Raw genomic sequence first — 14537 nt, 5'->3', positions numbered from 1 at the left:
CCCAGAGGGAGAAGAGAGAAAGGACCCCAGAAAATATTTGAAGAGATTATAGTCGTAAACTTCCCTAACATGGAAAAGGAAATAGCCACCCAAGTCCAGGAAGCACAGAGAGTCCCATACAGGATAAACCTAAGGAGAAACACACTGAGACACATAGTAATCAAATTGGCAAAAAATAAAGACAAAGAAAAATTATTGAAAGCAGCAAGGGAAAAATGACAAATAACATACAAGGGAACTCCCATAAGGTTAACAGCTGATTTCTCAGCAGAAACTCTACAAGCCAGAAGGGAGTGGCATGATATACTTAAAGTGATGAAAGGGAAGAACCTACAACCAAGATTACTGTTCCCAGCAAGGATCTCATTCAGATTCGACAGAGAAATCAATAGCTTTAAAGACAAGCAAAAGCTAAGAGAATTCAGCACCATCAAACCAGCTCTACAACAAATGCTAAAGGAACTTCTCTAAGTGGGAAACACAAGAGAAGGAAAGGACCTACAAAAACAAACCCCCAAAATTAAGAAAATGGTAATAGGAACATACATATCAATAATTATCTTAAATGTGAATGGATTAAATGCTCCAACCAAAACACACATGCTTGCTGAATGGATAAAAAACAAGACCCATATATATGCTGTCTACAAGAGACCCACTTCAGGCCTAGGGACACATACAGACTGAAAGTGAGGGGATGGAAAAAGATATTCCATGCAAGTGGAAATCAAAAGAAAGCTAGAGTAGCAATACTCATATCGGATAAAATAGACTTTAAAATAAAGAATGTTACAAGAGACAAGGAAGAACACTACATAATGATCAAGGGATCAATCCAAGAAGAAGATATAACAATTATAAATATATATGCACCCAACACAGGAGCACCTCAATACATAAGGCAACTGCCTAGAGCTCTAAAAGAGGAAATCAACAGTAACACAACAATAGTGGGGGACTTTAAAAAAAAATAGTGGGGGACTTTAATACCTCACTTAGACCAATGGACAGATCATCCAAACAGAAAATTAAAAAGGAAACACAAGCTTTAAATGACACAGTAGACCAGATAGATTGAATTGATATTTATAGGACATTCCATCCAAAAACAGCAGATTACACTTTCTTCTCAAGTGCGAATGGAACATTCTACAGGACAGATCACATCTTGGGTCACAAGTCAAGCCTCAGTAAATTTAAGAAAATTGAAATCATATCAAGCATCTTTTCTGACCACAACGCTATGAGATTAGAAATCAATGACAGGGAAAAAAATGAAAAAAACACAGACACATGGAGGCTAAACAATATGTTACTAAATAACCAAGAGATCACTAAAGAAATCAAAGAGGAAATCAGAAAATACCTAGTGGGCTTCCCTGGTGATGCAGTGGTTGAGAGTCCACCTGCCATTGCAGGGGACACAGGTTCATGCCCCGGTCCGGGAGGATCCCACATGCCGTAGAGTGGCTGGGCCCGTGAGCCATGGCCACTGAGCCTGCACGACCAGAGCTCCTCAACGGGAGAGGCTGCAACAGTGAGAGGCCCACGTACCAAAAAACAAAACAAAACCTAGAGACAAATGACAATGAAAACACGATGATCCAAAACCTATGGGATGCAGCAAAAGCAGTTCTAACAGGGAAGTTTATAGCTATACAAGCCTATCACAAGAAACAAGAAAAATCTCAAATAAGCAATCTAACCTTACACCTAAAGGGACTAGAGAAAGAAGACCAAACAAAACCCAAAGTTAACGGAAGGAAAGAAATCATAAAGATCAGAGCAGACATAAATGAAACAGAAACAAAGAAAACAATAGCAAAGATCAATAAAACTAAAAGCTGGTTCTTTGAGAAGATAAACAAAATTGATAAACCATTAGCCAGACTCATCAAGAAAAAGAGGGAGGGCTTCCCTGGTGGCGCAGTGGTTGAGAGTCCGCCTGCCGATGCAGGGGATGCGGGTTCGTGCCCCGGTCCGGGAAGATCCCACATGCCGCGAAGCAGCTGGGCCTGTGAGCCATAGCCGCTGAGCCTGCGCATCCAGAGCCTGTGCTCCGCAACGGGAGAGGCCACAACAGTGAGAGGCCCGCGTATAGCAAAATAATAATAATAATAAATAAATAAAATGGATGACTGATAAGAAATAAATAAATAAATAAATAAGCATTAAAAAAACAGTGGCAGCACAGTGTATACAAATAACAAAGCATCAAGTTATATGTCTTAAATATATACAATTTTTATTTGTCAATTATACCTCATAAAAGCTGAAAAACAACAGCAACAAAAAAGAAACTGGTAGCAGACTGGACTTAGCTCATGGGATGTAGTTTGCCAACTCATACCATAGATTGTTTATAGTTGACAGTTGTGAATGCAAAAATTAAATCACACACCAACCTAGCAGACTTTTTCCACATCATATAGGAGAAATGAAAATATGACAATCATAATTTCTCATTTATAACTAGCATCTTTGGATAAGAATATTTGTGATTTACATTATAAAAAAAATTCCTGACAATTTTCATAAACCTTTTTTGACACCTTAACATTTTTGACATATAAGTTAATGTTTAAGTCTTATCATAATATCTGATATATAAGTGCTGACCGGAACGAATTGGTCTCTTTTAGGTTCTTGTTGTTACTTCTTTAACAGGTTTACTGGAAAAACTGCAGAACTGCAATGAACTTTTGGAGAAAATTATGAAAGGCCTTAATGCATATCTTGAAAAAAAACGACTTTTCTTCCCTCGGTATGATGGATAATCAATTGTGGTATAATTTAAGCTTTTTCTGATGTGTGATGAATTATAACTAAAACTTTTGTATTTGCATGTTTTTCCCTAGTTTTTTCTTCTTATCTAATGATGAAATGTTAGAGATTTTGTCAGAGACCAAAGATCCACTTAGAGTTCAGCCTCATTTAAAAAAATGCTTTGAGGGCATCACTAAATTGGAGTTCCTTCCCAATTTGGACATTAAAGCCATGTATAGCTCTGAAGGTGAGCGAGTGGAGCTGATTGCACCTATTTCCACGTCTGCAGCGCGAGGTGCTGTGGAAAAGTGGCTCATTCAAGTAGAAGATTTGATGCTCCGGAGTATTCATGATGTGATCGCTGCAGCCAGGCTGGTATGTTTCCTAGGATTTAATGTATATCCTATATTCTGTAAGTGCTTTCTTTTAGGAGGTTTTGAATGGGTACCAGTAAATGAACACCTCAGGTCTTACTATTTTAAGGCTTTTATTTTCTTTACTCTTTGTTCCTAACATTATTATTAAAATAATAATAGTAGTAAGAATTGATAATAATATGTGATTAAGTGCTACAAAAGAAAAAAGTGTTATGAGAATGAATAATAAGGTGTATATAATTTAGAATGGGGGTGGTGGGTTGCTAGTGATAGGCTCTTAGAGAAAGTAAAATTGAAACTGAAACCCAAAGGATAAGTAGGAATTAACCAGATAAATAGCAAATGGGAGAGCACCTAAGTATCCTGTGTTAAGCCCCTGAGATAAGAAAGAACCTCAGACATGGGTGTTAAATGCATGATCTAGTTTACTTATTGCTATTTACACTCAAACAGTTACTTAAAAACTCAAAATGAGATGAACCAACATTAACGGAGGATCTATAATATTTGAGAGAAATATAACACGTAGGCACTACATGTACCTCACTTTTGCTAATTCAATTAACCTAATCTTGAATGATAAACTTCAGTATATTTCTTCCTTTAGGATCACAAAGGAACAGTTGTGTAGTAAAAATGTCATTTAAAAAGGCTTTGCAGCCTTATATCCAGCAACTCACGTTATATGAATGAGGAATCCTTTTCCTTCACCAAGAGCCCTATGAGAATCATCTTCTTGCAGTGACTATTCTGTTCAGCTTCAATGTTCCTGCAGATAAATCTTGACTTTTTCTCTCCTTTTTTCTATTTATGATTCCAAACAAACTAAAACACATAGGAAAGAATCAACATTGTCCATGAAAGTATTTCCTTAATCCATATAGAAATTTACCTTCTATGTACCTAGCAATGGCTCATCAATTATATGAAACTCAGCCTTCTTTGAAACTTAGGTTAATTTGTCATTTGCATTTATCTATAAATATTGCTAATAAAATGCATTTTAATAATAGATATTTATATCCTTATGTTTAATATTCTTTTATCTAAGGTGGTGTCATTGTATTAAAAATATAGTTTCCAGGGAACTCCCTGGCAGTCCAGTGGTTAGGACTCGGCGCTTTCACTGCTGTGGCCCGGGTTCAGTCCTTGGTTGGGGAACTAAGATCCCACAAGCCGTGCCGCATGGCCAATTAAAATATATATATATATATATATAAAGTTTCCTTTAGTATCGACTCTTCATACTTTGTCCCGCGGTTGTTTTTTTTCAGTTTTTAATTTGGATCTGCTATTATCATTTACTGTTGAGACAAGTTATTTTTTAAAAGACTACCCCCCCAATAAATCTATTTAAATGCATTTTGAACATAAAAATGTTAGAAGAAATGAAAGTATACTTTGAACTCAAAAGCATAGATTGTTCAATTGTATATAAATGAACAAATATACTATTGTTTAAATTATATATGCTGGTCATACAAGTTTGGTTTTTTTTTAATTAATTAATTAATTAATTTATTTTTGGCTGTGTTGGGTCTTCGTTTCTGTGCGAGGGCTTTCTCTATTTGCGGCAAGCGGGGGCCACTCTTCATCGCGGTGCGCAGGCCTCTCACTATCGCGGCCTCTCTTGTTGCGGAGCACACGCTCCAGATGTGCGGGCTCAGTAGTTGTGGCTCACGGGCCTAGTTGCTCTGCGGCATATGAGATCTTCCCAGACCAGGGCTCGAACCCGTGTCCCCTGCATTGGCAGGCAGATTCTCAACCACTGTGCCACCAGGGAAGCCCCATACAAGTTTTTAGAAAAGCTATGGATAAATAATACAAGGGTTCTAGCTACTAGGTCAGTTTTCTACTAGATGGCATAGTCTTCTTTTCAATTAAATCGTGGTATCAGTATATGTAATCTATTAGACTGATTTATTTTATACTTTAATAAACCCTCATAGTTCATTATAATAGAAGTAATGTGTATTCTATGTAGAAAATTGACAACTCCCCACAGCAAGGAAACCTAAAATTCCTATGGAAAATAATTTCCAGAAGAATCAATAATCAAATCCTTCCAAAGATAACTGATTATTAACATATTGGTGCTCATCTTTCCATCCTTTTATAAATAAATATTTCAAAAATATGATTTGTAAAAAATTTTCCGGTCTTTTAAATAGTCATCTAAAATTTTTCATGACTACATTCTAGCCTACAAGTGTACCAAATATTGCACTTCTTTATTGTTAAACATTAAGCTTTTTTCCCCTTTGTAAACTTTTAAAGTTAGAAATGCATTTTAATTACTCAGGCTTATCCAGAATGTGCAAGAAGAGACTGGGTTCGAGAGTGGCCTGGCCAAGTTGTACTTTGTGTTTCTCAAATCTTCTGGACCTCTGAGACACAGGAAGTTATAAGTAGTGGGACAGAGGTAAATCATTACCTTAAATAACATTCTTTTTAAATAACTTTCTTTTTTACATGCTATTTTTTTTAGTTAGCTTATCTATTATTTGCAAAGGTAACCTTCCCCCCAATTTCTACATGTAGCATTAAAATTGTACAATTATTTTAAAACTTGTTCTTAATTTTTCTTATGCTTAGACAAAAATCACTCTATTCGAGAACTCATTTCTATAGTGAGCTAAATTATGATGTCAGAATTGTTAAAGAGTAAATGCATGAAATACATGTTTTAGCTACTATATAACATTAGTTTAATTGCTTTTTTTATTTTGTAGGGATTAAAGAAGTACTATAAGGAACTTCAGAATCAACTAAATGATATTGTAGAGCTGGTAAGAGGAAAACTGTCGAAGCAGACCAGGATTACTCTGGGGGCTTTGGTTACTATTGATGTCCATGCTAGAGATGTGGTTATGGACATGATTGATATGGGTATGTGACTCTTTTTTATCTTAAAGATAAGATATATATAGCTTTTAGAAACAAGGACTTACACTGTATGTCTTTTTCTCTCTCAACAGAATTTATTTTATATGATCTTTTTCATAAGTTAGAAAACATGAATTATTTTAATATTTGCTGTTGTAAAGATGATAAAATACTTATTTTTCAAATTATTTCCATTTCAGGATTATCTGTCTTGTTTTACTTTATTCCTTTTAGGTGTCTCACATGATACAGATTTCCAGTGGCTTGCTCAGCTTAGATATTATTGGGAATATGACAACGCTCATGTTAGTATCATTAATTGCAACGTAAAATATGCTTATGAATACCTTGGTAACTCACCTCGACTTGTCATTACTCCTCTAACTGACAGATGTTACAGAACATTGGTATGTGTTTAAATTATTTTAATTCACACATTAAAGATTCCTTTTTGGTTTGGTGTCATATTTCCTTGTCTAAATTTAACATGGCTATCCTCATTTTATTCTCTTATCTGTATAGTTGAATACAGCTATCCCTTCCTAATCCCAAATTCCCTTTATGTGAAGTTATAGTAGTGAATATTTACTTCTGCGTGCCTTTGTAGAATACAAGAGTGTGTGAATTCTAATGTTTGAAAATCGTGAGTCACTCCCGTTGGGGACAATTAGAAAAAGGAAGGTACTGGAGATTTAAAGAAGAAACCAGAGCTTCAGAAAATGGTATCAGTTTTTGCAGTGGAGTTCTGGGAGAGATGCCAAGAAGATGAAGGAAGCACATTTGGGCCTTAGAACTCCAAGTTAGTTTTGTTGAATAGGAGAGGGAGAGCTGAAATGTAGGCAGGTAGTACTGAGGGCTGTGCTTGTTGGGAAGCTATGGAAGATAAAGCCATGACTACAGAAAACAACAGCAACAACAAAGTGAAACCCTGGGAATTGCGTTGTCAGATAAAATACAGGACTTTCAGGTAAATTTGAATTTCAAATAAACAATGAATAATTTGTTAGTAGAAACATGTCCTAATTATTACATGGGGCATACTTATACTAGCAAATTATTCATTGTTTATCTGATTTTCAAATTTAACTGGGCATCCTGTATTTTTATTTGCTAAATCTGGCAATCCTACCTGGGAATTGAGGAGATGCATCAAGAAACACCAATCCACCTGTGCTGAGTAAGTAAATTAAAGTGTCTGAGTTTTCTGGAAGCAGAAATGAAATGGGGATTATTGGGCAAATGATTTTCTAGGGAATGCTCTCAGTAAAAACCCATAAGGAAATGAGGAAAGCAGGTGGGAAAGCTAAACAAAGATGTGGTTTTGATGGATGTATGGCCTTAGCCTGATCTCATGGGGAGCATTAGAGCATGAATGGCATCTCAGGGGTACTTCACTTTAAGGCAAAGGGGTCTAGCTTTTCTATCCCTTTATTATCATTGGCTACGGTTCACTCCTGTGGCTGGGTGGGGGGTGGGGGGTGAGTAAGCTTTCAGGTGTTTGTGGATAAGGGAGCTCCTATTAATTGAGGGCAGATCTCAGGAGAAAAGGACAGTTGTGAGCTATTTGTAGATGACTGACAGCAATTGGAAGGATGGATGCAATGACCAGTAAAAGAATCTGAGTAAGGTTCTAGTGCATCTATGATAAAAAGTTTCACCAAATCCTCTTTCTCAGGAAGCTACCTGAAGGCCAGACCACATCTGTCTTGTTCTCTACTCTAGTGATTGACAAGTACATAAGTTACTCCCTAAATGTTTGTTGAGTAAATGAATCTCAAGCTTCTGTGTCCTCAGACCTCACTGAAATCAGCTGTGAATATTTGTAAGGTGGACGCTAAGGACTTTGAGTTATATAATCAAAATCACATTAAACACTTGTATACAACACTAAACATTGAAAGTCTCCTATTATATTTACTATCCATAATAAAGGGAACACATTTGTAAGCATTTTTTGGAAATTATAAAGAAGGGAAAGACTGAGGTTTCCAGCAATCAAGTTAATGGACATTAACAGTATAGCGTTTACTATAAATTTAAGATGGGTAAAATATCATTGATATTGCCTTTATTTAATGAGCTCTCTCTATTGTTTTATTTTAGTAAATGTGAAAATATTTAAGATTTTCATAGGTCTATCTATTAATTTTTTAAATACTTAATTTTTTTAGAGCAGTTTTAGGTTCACAGCAAAATTAAGCAGAAGGAACAGAGCATTCCCATATACCCCTTGCCTCCCCAAATGTACAGTCTTGGTCCTTTAACCCTATTTTATCTAAAAGGAGTTAAGTTTCACAAACTCTCATAGCAGTTTTCATGAAACAAACTTCATGGAAAGAGTTGACTGTAACTTGTATGCATATAAAAATTTCCAGCCATTTTTCTAGTCACTGTGGGGACCCAGAAAGAATTCAGATACTGCTGATGTTACTCTCAAGGAGCTTAAGGACTGGGACTTCCCTGGTGGTCCAGTGGCTAAGACTCTGTGCTCCCAATGCAGGGGGCCTGGGTTCAATCCTTGGCCAGGGAACTAGATTCCACATGCATGCAGCAACTAACAGTTCTCATGCCACAACTAAGGAGCCCACATGCAGCACCTAAGACCCAGCACAAACAAATAAATAAATAAATATTTTAAAAAATTATTTAAAAAAAAAGGAGCTTAAGTACTAATTGAGAGGGGAAAAAATGTTAACTGTTAACTGTAGTTACATTACAGTTAACATAGTTAACTGTAATGTGAGCATTGCTGAACCAAATGAACCAGGTTCATTTGTCTGACTCTCTGCAGTAAGCCAAATGCTGAAACGCTGAGGTTTGCAGCAGAGAAAGTGCTTATTCACAAAGCAGCCAAGCAAGGAGATAGGAAAACAACTCAAATATGCCTCTCTGAAGGCGAAGGGCTCAGGATATCTATGGGATAAAGCTGAGGTGTGGGGAGCGTGGGGAAATGTAATTGAAAACAAGAAAAAGGTGAGACAATCGTTGCTCTGCGCATATGCACCCAAGCCATAGGCTTTTTCATGGGAGGAAAGCTCAGAAAGTAGCCTAGTTAGCATGCTCTGAGGGTGGAGTTTTTGGCCTCTGACATCAAAATGTCACCGAGTGGACCCTTGCCCATGCCCAAGTGGAGAGTTGATGGTCTTAACCATCTTAATCAGCTCAAGCTTGATTTGACACAGTAGACTCCAAATATGTAAAAAGCAACTTGGGCAAACATCCAAATGCCCAGGCTACAGGACGCTTGGAAGATACGCCAGCTTTCGTAAAAACAATACAAGTGAGTCCAACCAGCGAAGGTAGGTCACATTTTACCATTTATCGGTGGGTAACTGATAACTACTCTGGGTTTCACAAGGTTGAAAGTGACACTACTGGTTAGAGAAGTACAGAACAATGCTATGGGGATGGATAAAATAAAGAACATACCAAGAGTGGAATGCAACAGCGAAGGTGAATCATAGACAAAATTATATAGTAGGTCATCTGTTTATTTTCCCACTGATGGGCCCCCACTTATGACCCTCACTTTTAGGTGTTTTCTCTCTTCGCAGCTAGCTGTAGAGGTTGTCATCATTGATCTCTACAACCATAACCACTTCTTTTTTTTATTTTATATTACTTTATTTTACAGGAGATGGAGCAATCTGCTCTCTTTTTTTTTAAAATTAGTTGGTTTATTCATTCATCTCTGGGTGCATTAGGTCCTTGTCGCTGCGTGCGGGCTCTCTCCAGCTGCAGCGAGCAGGGTCCACTCCCTGCCATGGTGTGCAGGCTCCTCACTGCAGTGGCCCCTCCGGGGGCTCTAGTTGTGGCACACAGGTCTAGGCACTCCGCGGCATGTGGGATCTTCCCGGACCAGGGCTCGAACCCGTGTCCCCCGCATTGGCAGGCAGATTCTTAACCATTGCACCACCAGGGAAGTCCCTCCATAAACACTTCTAATTAAACTTTTCTGACCAAATGTTAACACTTCAAGGCTGGATTCTCTTTGTTTTTAAAGGCAAATGGGATACACATGAAGTATTAGAAAATAAGGAGACTTTGACACAGTTTCACTTTTTTTTTAGATCCTTTAAACTGCTTTTTCTTTGTGCAGCTAGAAAATTGAGTGCTAAAAATTAACTGAATGATGTAATTGTATTATTGCCTCTCTGAAGCTACAAATAAGACTAAATCCACTTTATAAGCAATTGTCCTATTATGGGGTATTTTGTTTGTTTTCAGTTAAGCATGGATTTCTCTTCACGTTTATTTTTCTTTTCAGATAGGTGCCTTCTATTTAAACCTTGGAGGTGCTCCAGAAGGCCCAGCAGGCACAGGAAAAACTGAAACCACCAAGGACTTGGCTAAAGCTCTTGCTGTACAGTGTGTGGTATTCAACTGTTCAGACGGGCTAGATTATCTAGCAATGGGAAAGGTAAAGTTACATATTACATGTTACAAATTTACAGCTAGGTCAACCTGGATAAACTGAAGCAACTCGTTTAAAACACTGAATGCGGTTTAAGCATTACTTGACCTTTTTTTTTTTTAGGGGTAAAGACGTTTTTATCCTTGGGGCTTTTATTAACTGTCACTTTTGACTTAAAAAGGTTAAATTTTTGTTTTATGGGCTTCCCTGGTGGCGCAGTGGTTGAGAGTCCGCCTGCCGATGCAGGGGACACAGGTTCGTGCCCCGGTCCGGGAAGATCCCACATGCCGCCATGCCGCGGAGCGGCTGGGCCCGTGAGCCATGGCTGCTGAGCCTGCGCGTCCGGAGCCTGTTCTCGGCAACGGGAGAGGCCACAACAGTGAGAGGCCCGTGTACCGCAAAAACAAAACAAAAACCCAAAAAAGGTTAAATTTTTGTTTTAACAAATGATGCCCTTTCCTACGAAAATCATCTCCTTTTTTCTTGTCCTCAGTTTTTTAAAGGATTGGCTTCTTCTGGTGCTTGGGCTTGCTTTGATGAATTTAATCGAATTGAATTGGAAGTGCTGTCAGTGGTAGCTCAACAGATCCTTTGCATTCAGAGAGCCATTCAACAGAAGCTAGAAGTGTTTAATTTTGAAGGGACAGAACTTAAGCTCAATACAAACTGTTTTGTAGCTATTACTATGAATCCTGGCTATGCAGGACGTTCTGAATTACCGGATAATCTTAAGGTAATATTTTTTTAAAGAGTGTAAATTTGGTAATCAAAAGTAACAGCATAATCTACTCAAAATGGTATAATTTTCTCACGTGTATTTGTAATCTCCCTTTTACCTTTTCCATTTGCTATAAGGTAAACCTCTAAAAACTTTTTTAGATGTCTAAAAAAAATATTAGAGTACATGAAACTGTTAAAGTGCTCCTGAAAAAATTACAAAGTTAATGAAAAGGTGCTTCACTGGGGGAGTAAACTTGGATATCAACACATTATCTTTGGGTGCTTATGCTCAGCTTTAAAAATGGTTTCCTTTATGTAAATAATATATTTCCTTTATTATATACTTCAGGTTCTTTTTAGAACAGTGGCTATGATGGTTCCAAACTATGCCCTCATAGCAGAAATCTCCCTCTACTCCTATGGATTTTTGAATGCAAAACCTCTGTCTGTGAAGATAGTAATGACCTACAGGCTCTGCTCAGAGCAGCTCTCATCACAATTTCATTATGACTATGGAATGCGAGCAGTAAAAGCAGTTTTAGTGGCTGCTGGAAACCTAAAACTAAAATTTCCAAATGAAAATGAAGATATACTTGTAAGTATTAAATATACACGTTGTGAAAGTGTAGAAAGTGTATCTGTAGAAAGATAACTTTTTCAGCAAGGTTGATCATGAACTATAGATAGGCAGGTAAGAGAGTTGTTGCTTTGAGCCTTTTTACATGGGGTTGAAATGGTAGTTTTGAGGTTCTGTTTTTCATTATACTTTGTATGAATCCAAGGACCATTAGGTTTGATAAGTGTAGTATTGGCTTTTTAGTATGGGGATTCCATGGAACCATGTAAAAGAAACTTTGACTTTGGTGGGGTGGGGGTGAAAGAAGGGCAAATACCGGCACTTAACTTACCTTGCACTTTTTGGATGGTTTTAGCTTCTTCGATCAATTAAAGATGTAAATGAACCAAAGTTTTTATCACATGATATACCCTTATTTAATGGAATAACTAGTGACTTATTTCCTGGTGTTAAACTTCCTGAAGCTGACTATCATGTAAGTAAACCTGTGAGAATGACTTGTTCTGCAAATAAATTCATCTGGTGACTCAATAGTTTTCCAAGTTTTATTAAATGAGCGACTTATTCTGTTTGGAGGATAAACCCCTATTTTGGCCACTTTAATTAATGAGGAAGAGTAAATTTTAGTACCTTATGTTATATGATAGTAGGGTTAACGAGATTCAGGTCAAAGATAATGTTTATTGTAAGAGAATACATATTTTATTTCCTATATTGTGATTTATAATATTTACTACTATGTATACAATAATACTATCATATTACCTCCACAGGTAGAAAAGTTGATAAACTGAAAGTGGTAAAACATCCTATAGTTTTTTTGTACAGCAAAGTGATTCAGTTATATATATATATATATTTCGGATTATTTTCCATTGTAGGTTATTACAAGATATTGAATATAGTTCCCTGTGTTATACAGTAAATCCTTGTTGCTTATCTATTTTATGTATAGGAATTTGTATCTGTTAATCCCAAATTCCTAATTTATCCCTTCCTCATCACTTTCCCCTTTGGTAACCATAAGTTTGTTTTCTGTGTCTGTGAGTCTGTTTCTGTTGTGCATATAGATTCATTTGTATTATTTTTTAGATTACATATGTGAGCGTTATCATATAATATTTGTATTTCTCTGTCTGATTTACTTCACTTAGTATGATATTTCTAGGTCCATCCATCTTGCTGTGAATGTTAGCCTTCTTTTTTTTTTTTAATCTTCAAATTCAAATACTACTATACATCCTATGGCAGGATCAGAATAAGGTGATTCTAGGCTGTTTTCCAATACCAATAACTAATTCTCTGATTCTCTAGACACCCACTGGGTGTTCAAAACTTCAATTCAATTCTGACACTAACTGCCTAGAGTTAGTGTCAGTCCTACAAGACTGCCTCTCATTTCATACAGAAGTCTCAAGTCCTGGCCACCTGTACTTCTGACTGACGGGCTATAAACCAGGGGTTTCCCTGACCCCTCCCCTCCCAGGTTTAATAATTTGCTAGAACAGCCCACAGAACTCAGGAACACAATTTACTTCTGCTTACCAGTTTATTATAAAGGATACAACTCAGGAACAACCAAATGGAAGAAATGTATAGAGCGTGGTATGGGCAGGTGGCAGCGTGGAACTTCTGTGCCCTTTCAGGGAGAGTCACCCTCCCTGTACCGGAAGCTCTTGAATCTCATTGTTCAAGAATTTTTATAGAGTTCAGTCATCAGCCCCTTCTTCCCCAAAGGCTGGTAGGGCTGAAAGTTCCAACCCTCTAATCACTGCGTCTTTTTGGTGACCAGCCCAATCTTGAAGCTATCTAGGTTCCCACAACAAGTCACCTCATTAGCATAAACTCAGGTGTTATTGAAAGGACTCTTTATGAATAACAAAAGATACTCCTATCACTCAGAAAATTCCAAGAGTTTTAGGAGCTCTGTGCCTGGAACCGGGTACAAAGACTTTATATATTTTAGTATTATACCACAGGTGATTATCAAGATGATTCAAAATACGCTAATATGATTTTTTAAATCAAAATGAAAATACATAATTTTAATATTCTCTTGGAGAACTCTTGTACTCCTATGAATATAGCAAATAGTTTCATGGATTCATAGAATCCAGTTTGAAAAACACTACTAGGAGTCAATGCTGGGAGGTGTGTGGCTGAGCAACTGCGTATGCCTGCAACTGAGCTGCAGGGGAGCCAGGGTCATAGAAAAAAAAATACTACAAGCATACCTCATTTTATCGCGCTTTGCAGATGCTGTATTTTTTACAAATTGAAGGTTTTTGGCAAGTCTATCAGTCAAGTCAAGCAAGTCTATCAGTGCCATTTTCCCAATATTTGCTCACTTCTTGTCTCTGTGTCACATTTTGGTAATTTTTGAAATTTTGAAAAAATTTCGTTATTATTATATCTGTTATGGTGATCTGTGATCAGTGATCTTTGATGTTATTGCTATGACTCACTGAAGGCTCAGATGATGGTTAGTATTTTTTTAGCAAAAAAGTATTTTTAATTAAGGTATGTGCATTGTTATTTAGACATAATGCTATTGCACACTTAATGGACTCAGCAGGGGTCCCCAACCCCTGGGCTTCAGACTGGTATTGGTCCACGGCCTCTGGGCTGCACAGCAGGAGGTGAGCAAGCCAGGGAAACTTCATCTACCACTCCTATCGCTCCCCGGCGCTCACATTACCACATTACCGCCTGAACTATCCCCTCCACAACCCCACGCCCGTCTGTGGAAAAATTGTCTTCCACAAAACCAGTCTCTGGTGCCAAAAAGGTTGGGGAC

General features: G+C 37.3%; 1 protein-coding gene across 1 annotated transcript in view; it reads left to right on the top strand.

Moving 5' to 3' along the window:
- The window catches only part of DNAH12 (dynein axonemal heavy chain 12), a 228900-nt gene that overhangs the window by 103494 nt on the left and 110869 nt on the right, over positions 1 to 14537 (top strand). Inside the window, exons 22-30 of the mRNA XM_067754844.1 lie at positions 2643 to 2764; positions 2859 to 3141; positions 5446 to 5565; positions 5876 to 6032; positions 6264 to 6436; positions 10297 to 10449; positions 10937 to 11176; positions 11513 to 11758; positions 12096 to 12215. Coding sequence (XP_067610945.1) covers positions 2643 to 2764; positions 2859 to 3141; positions 5446 to 5565; positions 5876 to 6032; positions 6264 to 6436; positions 10297 to 10449; positions 10937 to 11176; positions 11513 to 11758; positions 12096 to 12215 — 1614 coding nt within the window. The remainder of the gene's footprint in view (positions 1 to 2642; positions 2765 to 2858; positions 3142 to 5445; positions 5566 to 5875; positions 6033 to 6263; positions 6437 to 10296; positions 10450 to 10936; positions 11177 to 11512; positions 11759 to 12095; positions 12216 to 14537) is intronic.

Source organism: Pseudorca crassidens, chromosome 10 (genome assembly GCF_039906515.1).
Source record: "Pseudorca crassidens isolate mPseCra1 chromosome 10, mPseCra1.hap1, whole genome shotgun sequence".
NCBI lineage: Eukaryota > Metazoa > Chordata > Mammalia > Artiodactyla > Delphinidae > Pseudorca > Pseudorca crassidens.
This window is presented reverse-complemented; position numbering and strand designations above follow the sequence as displayed.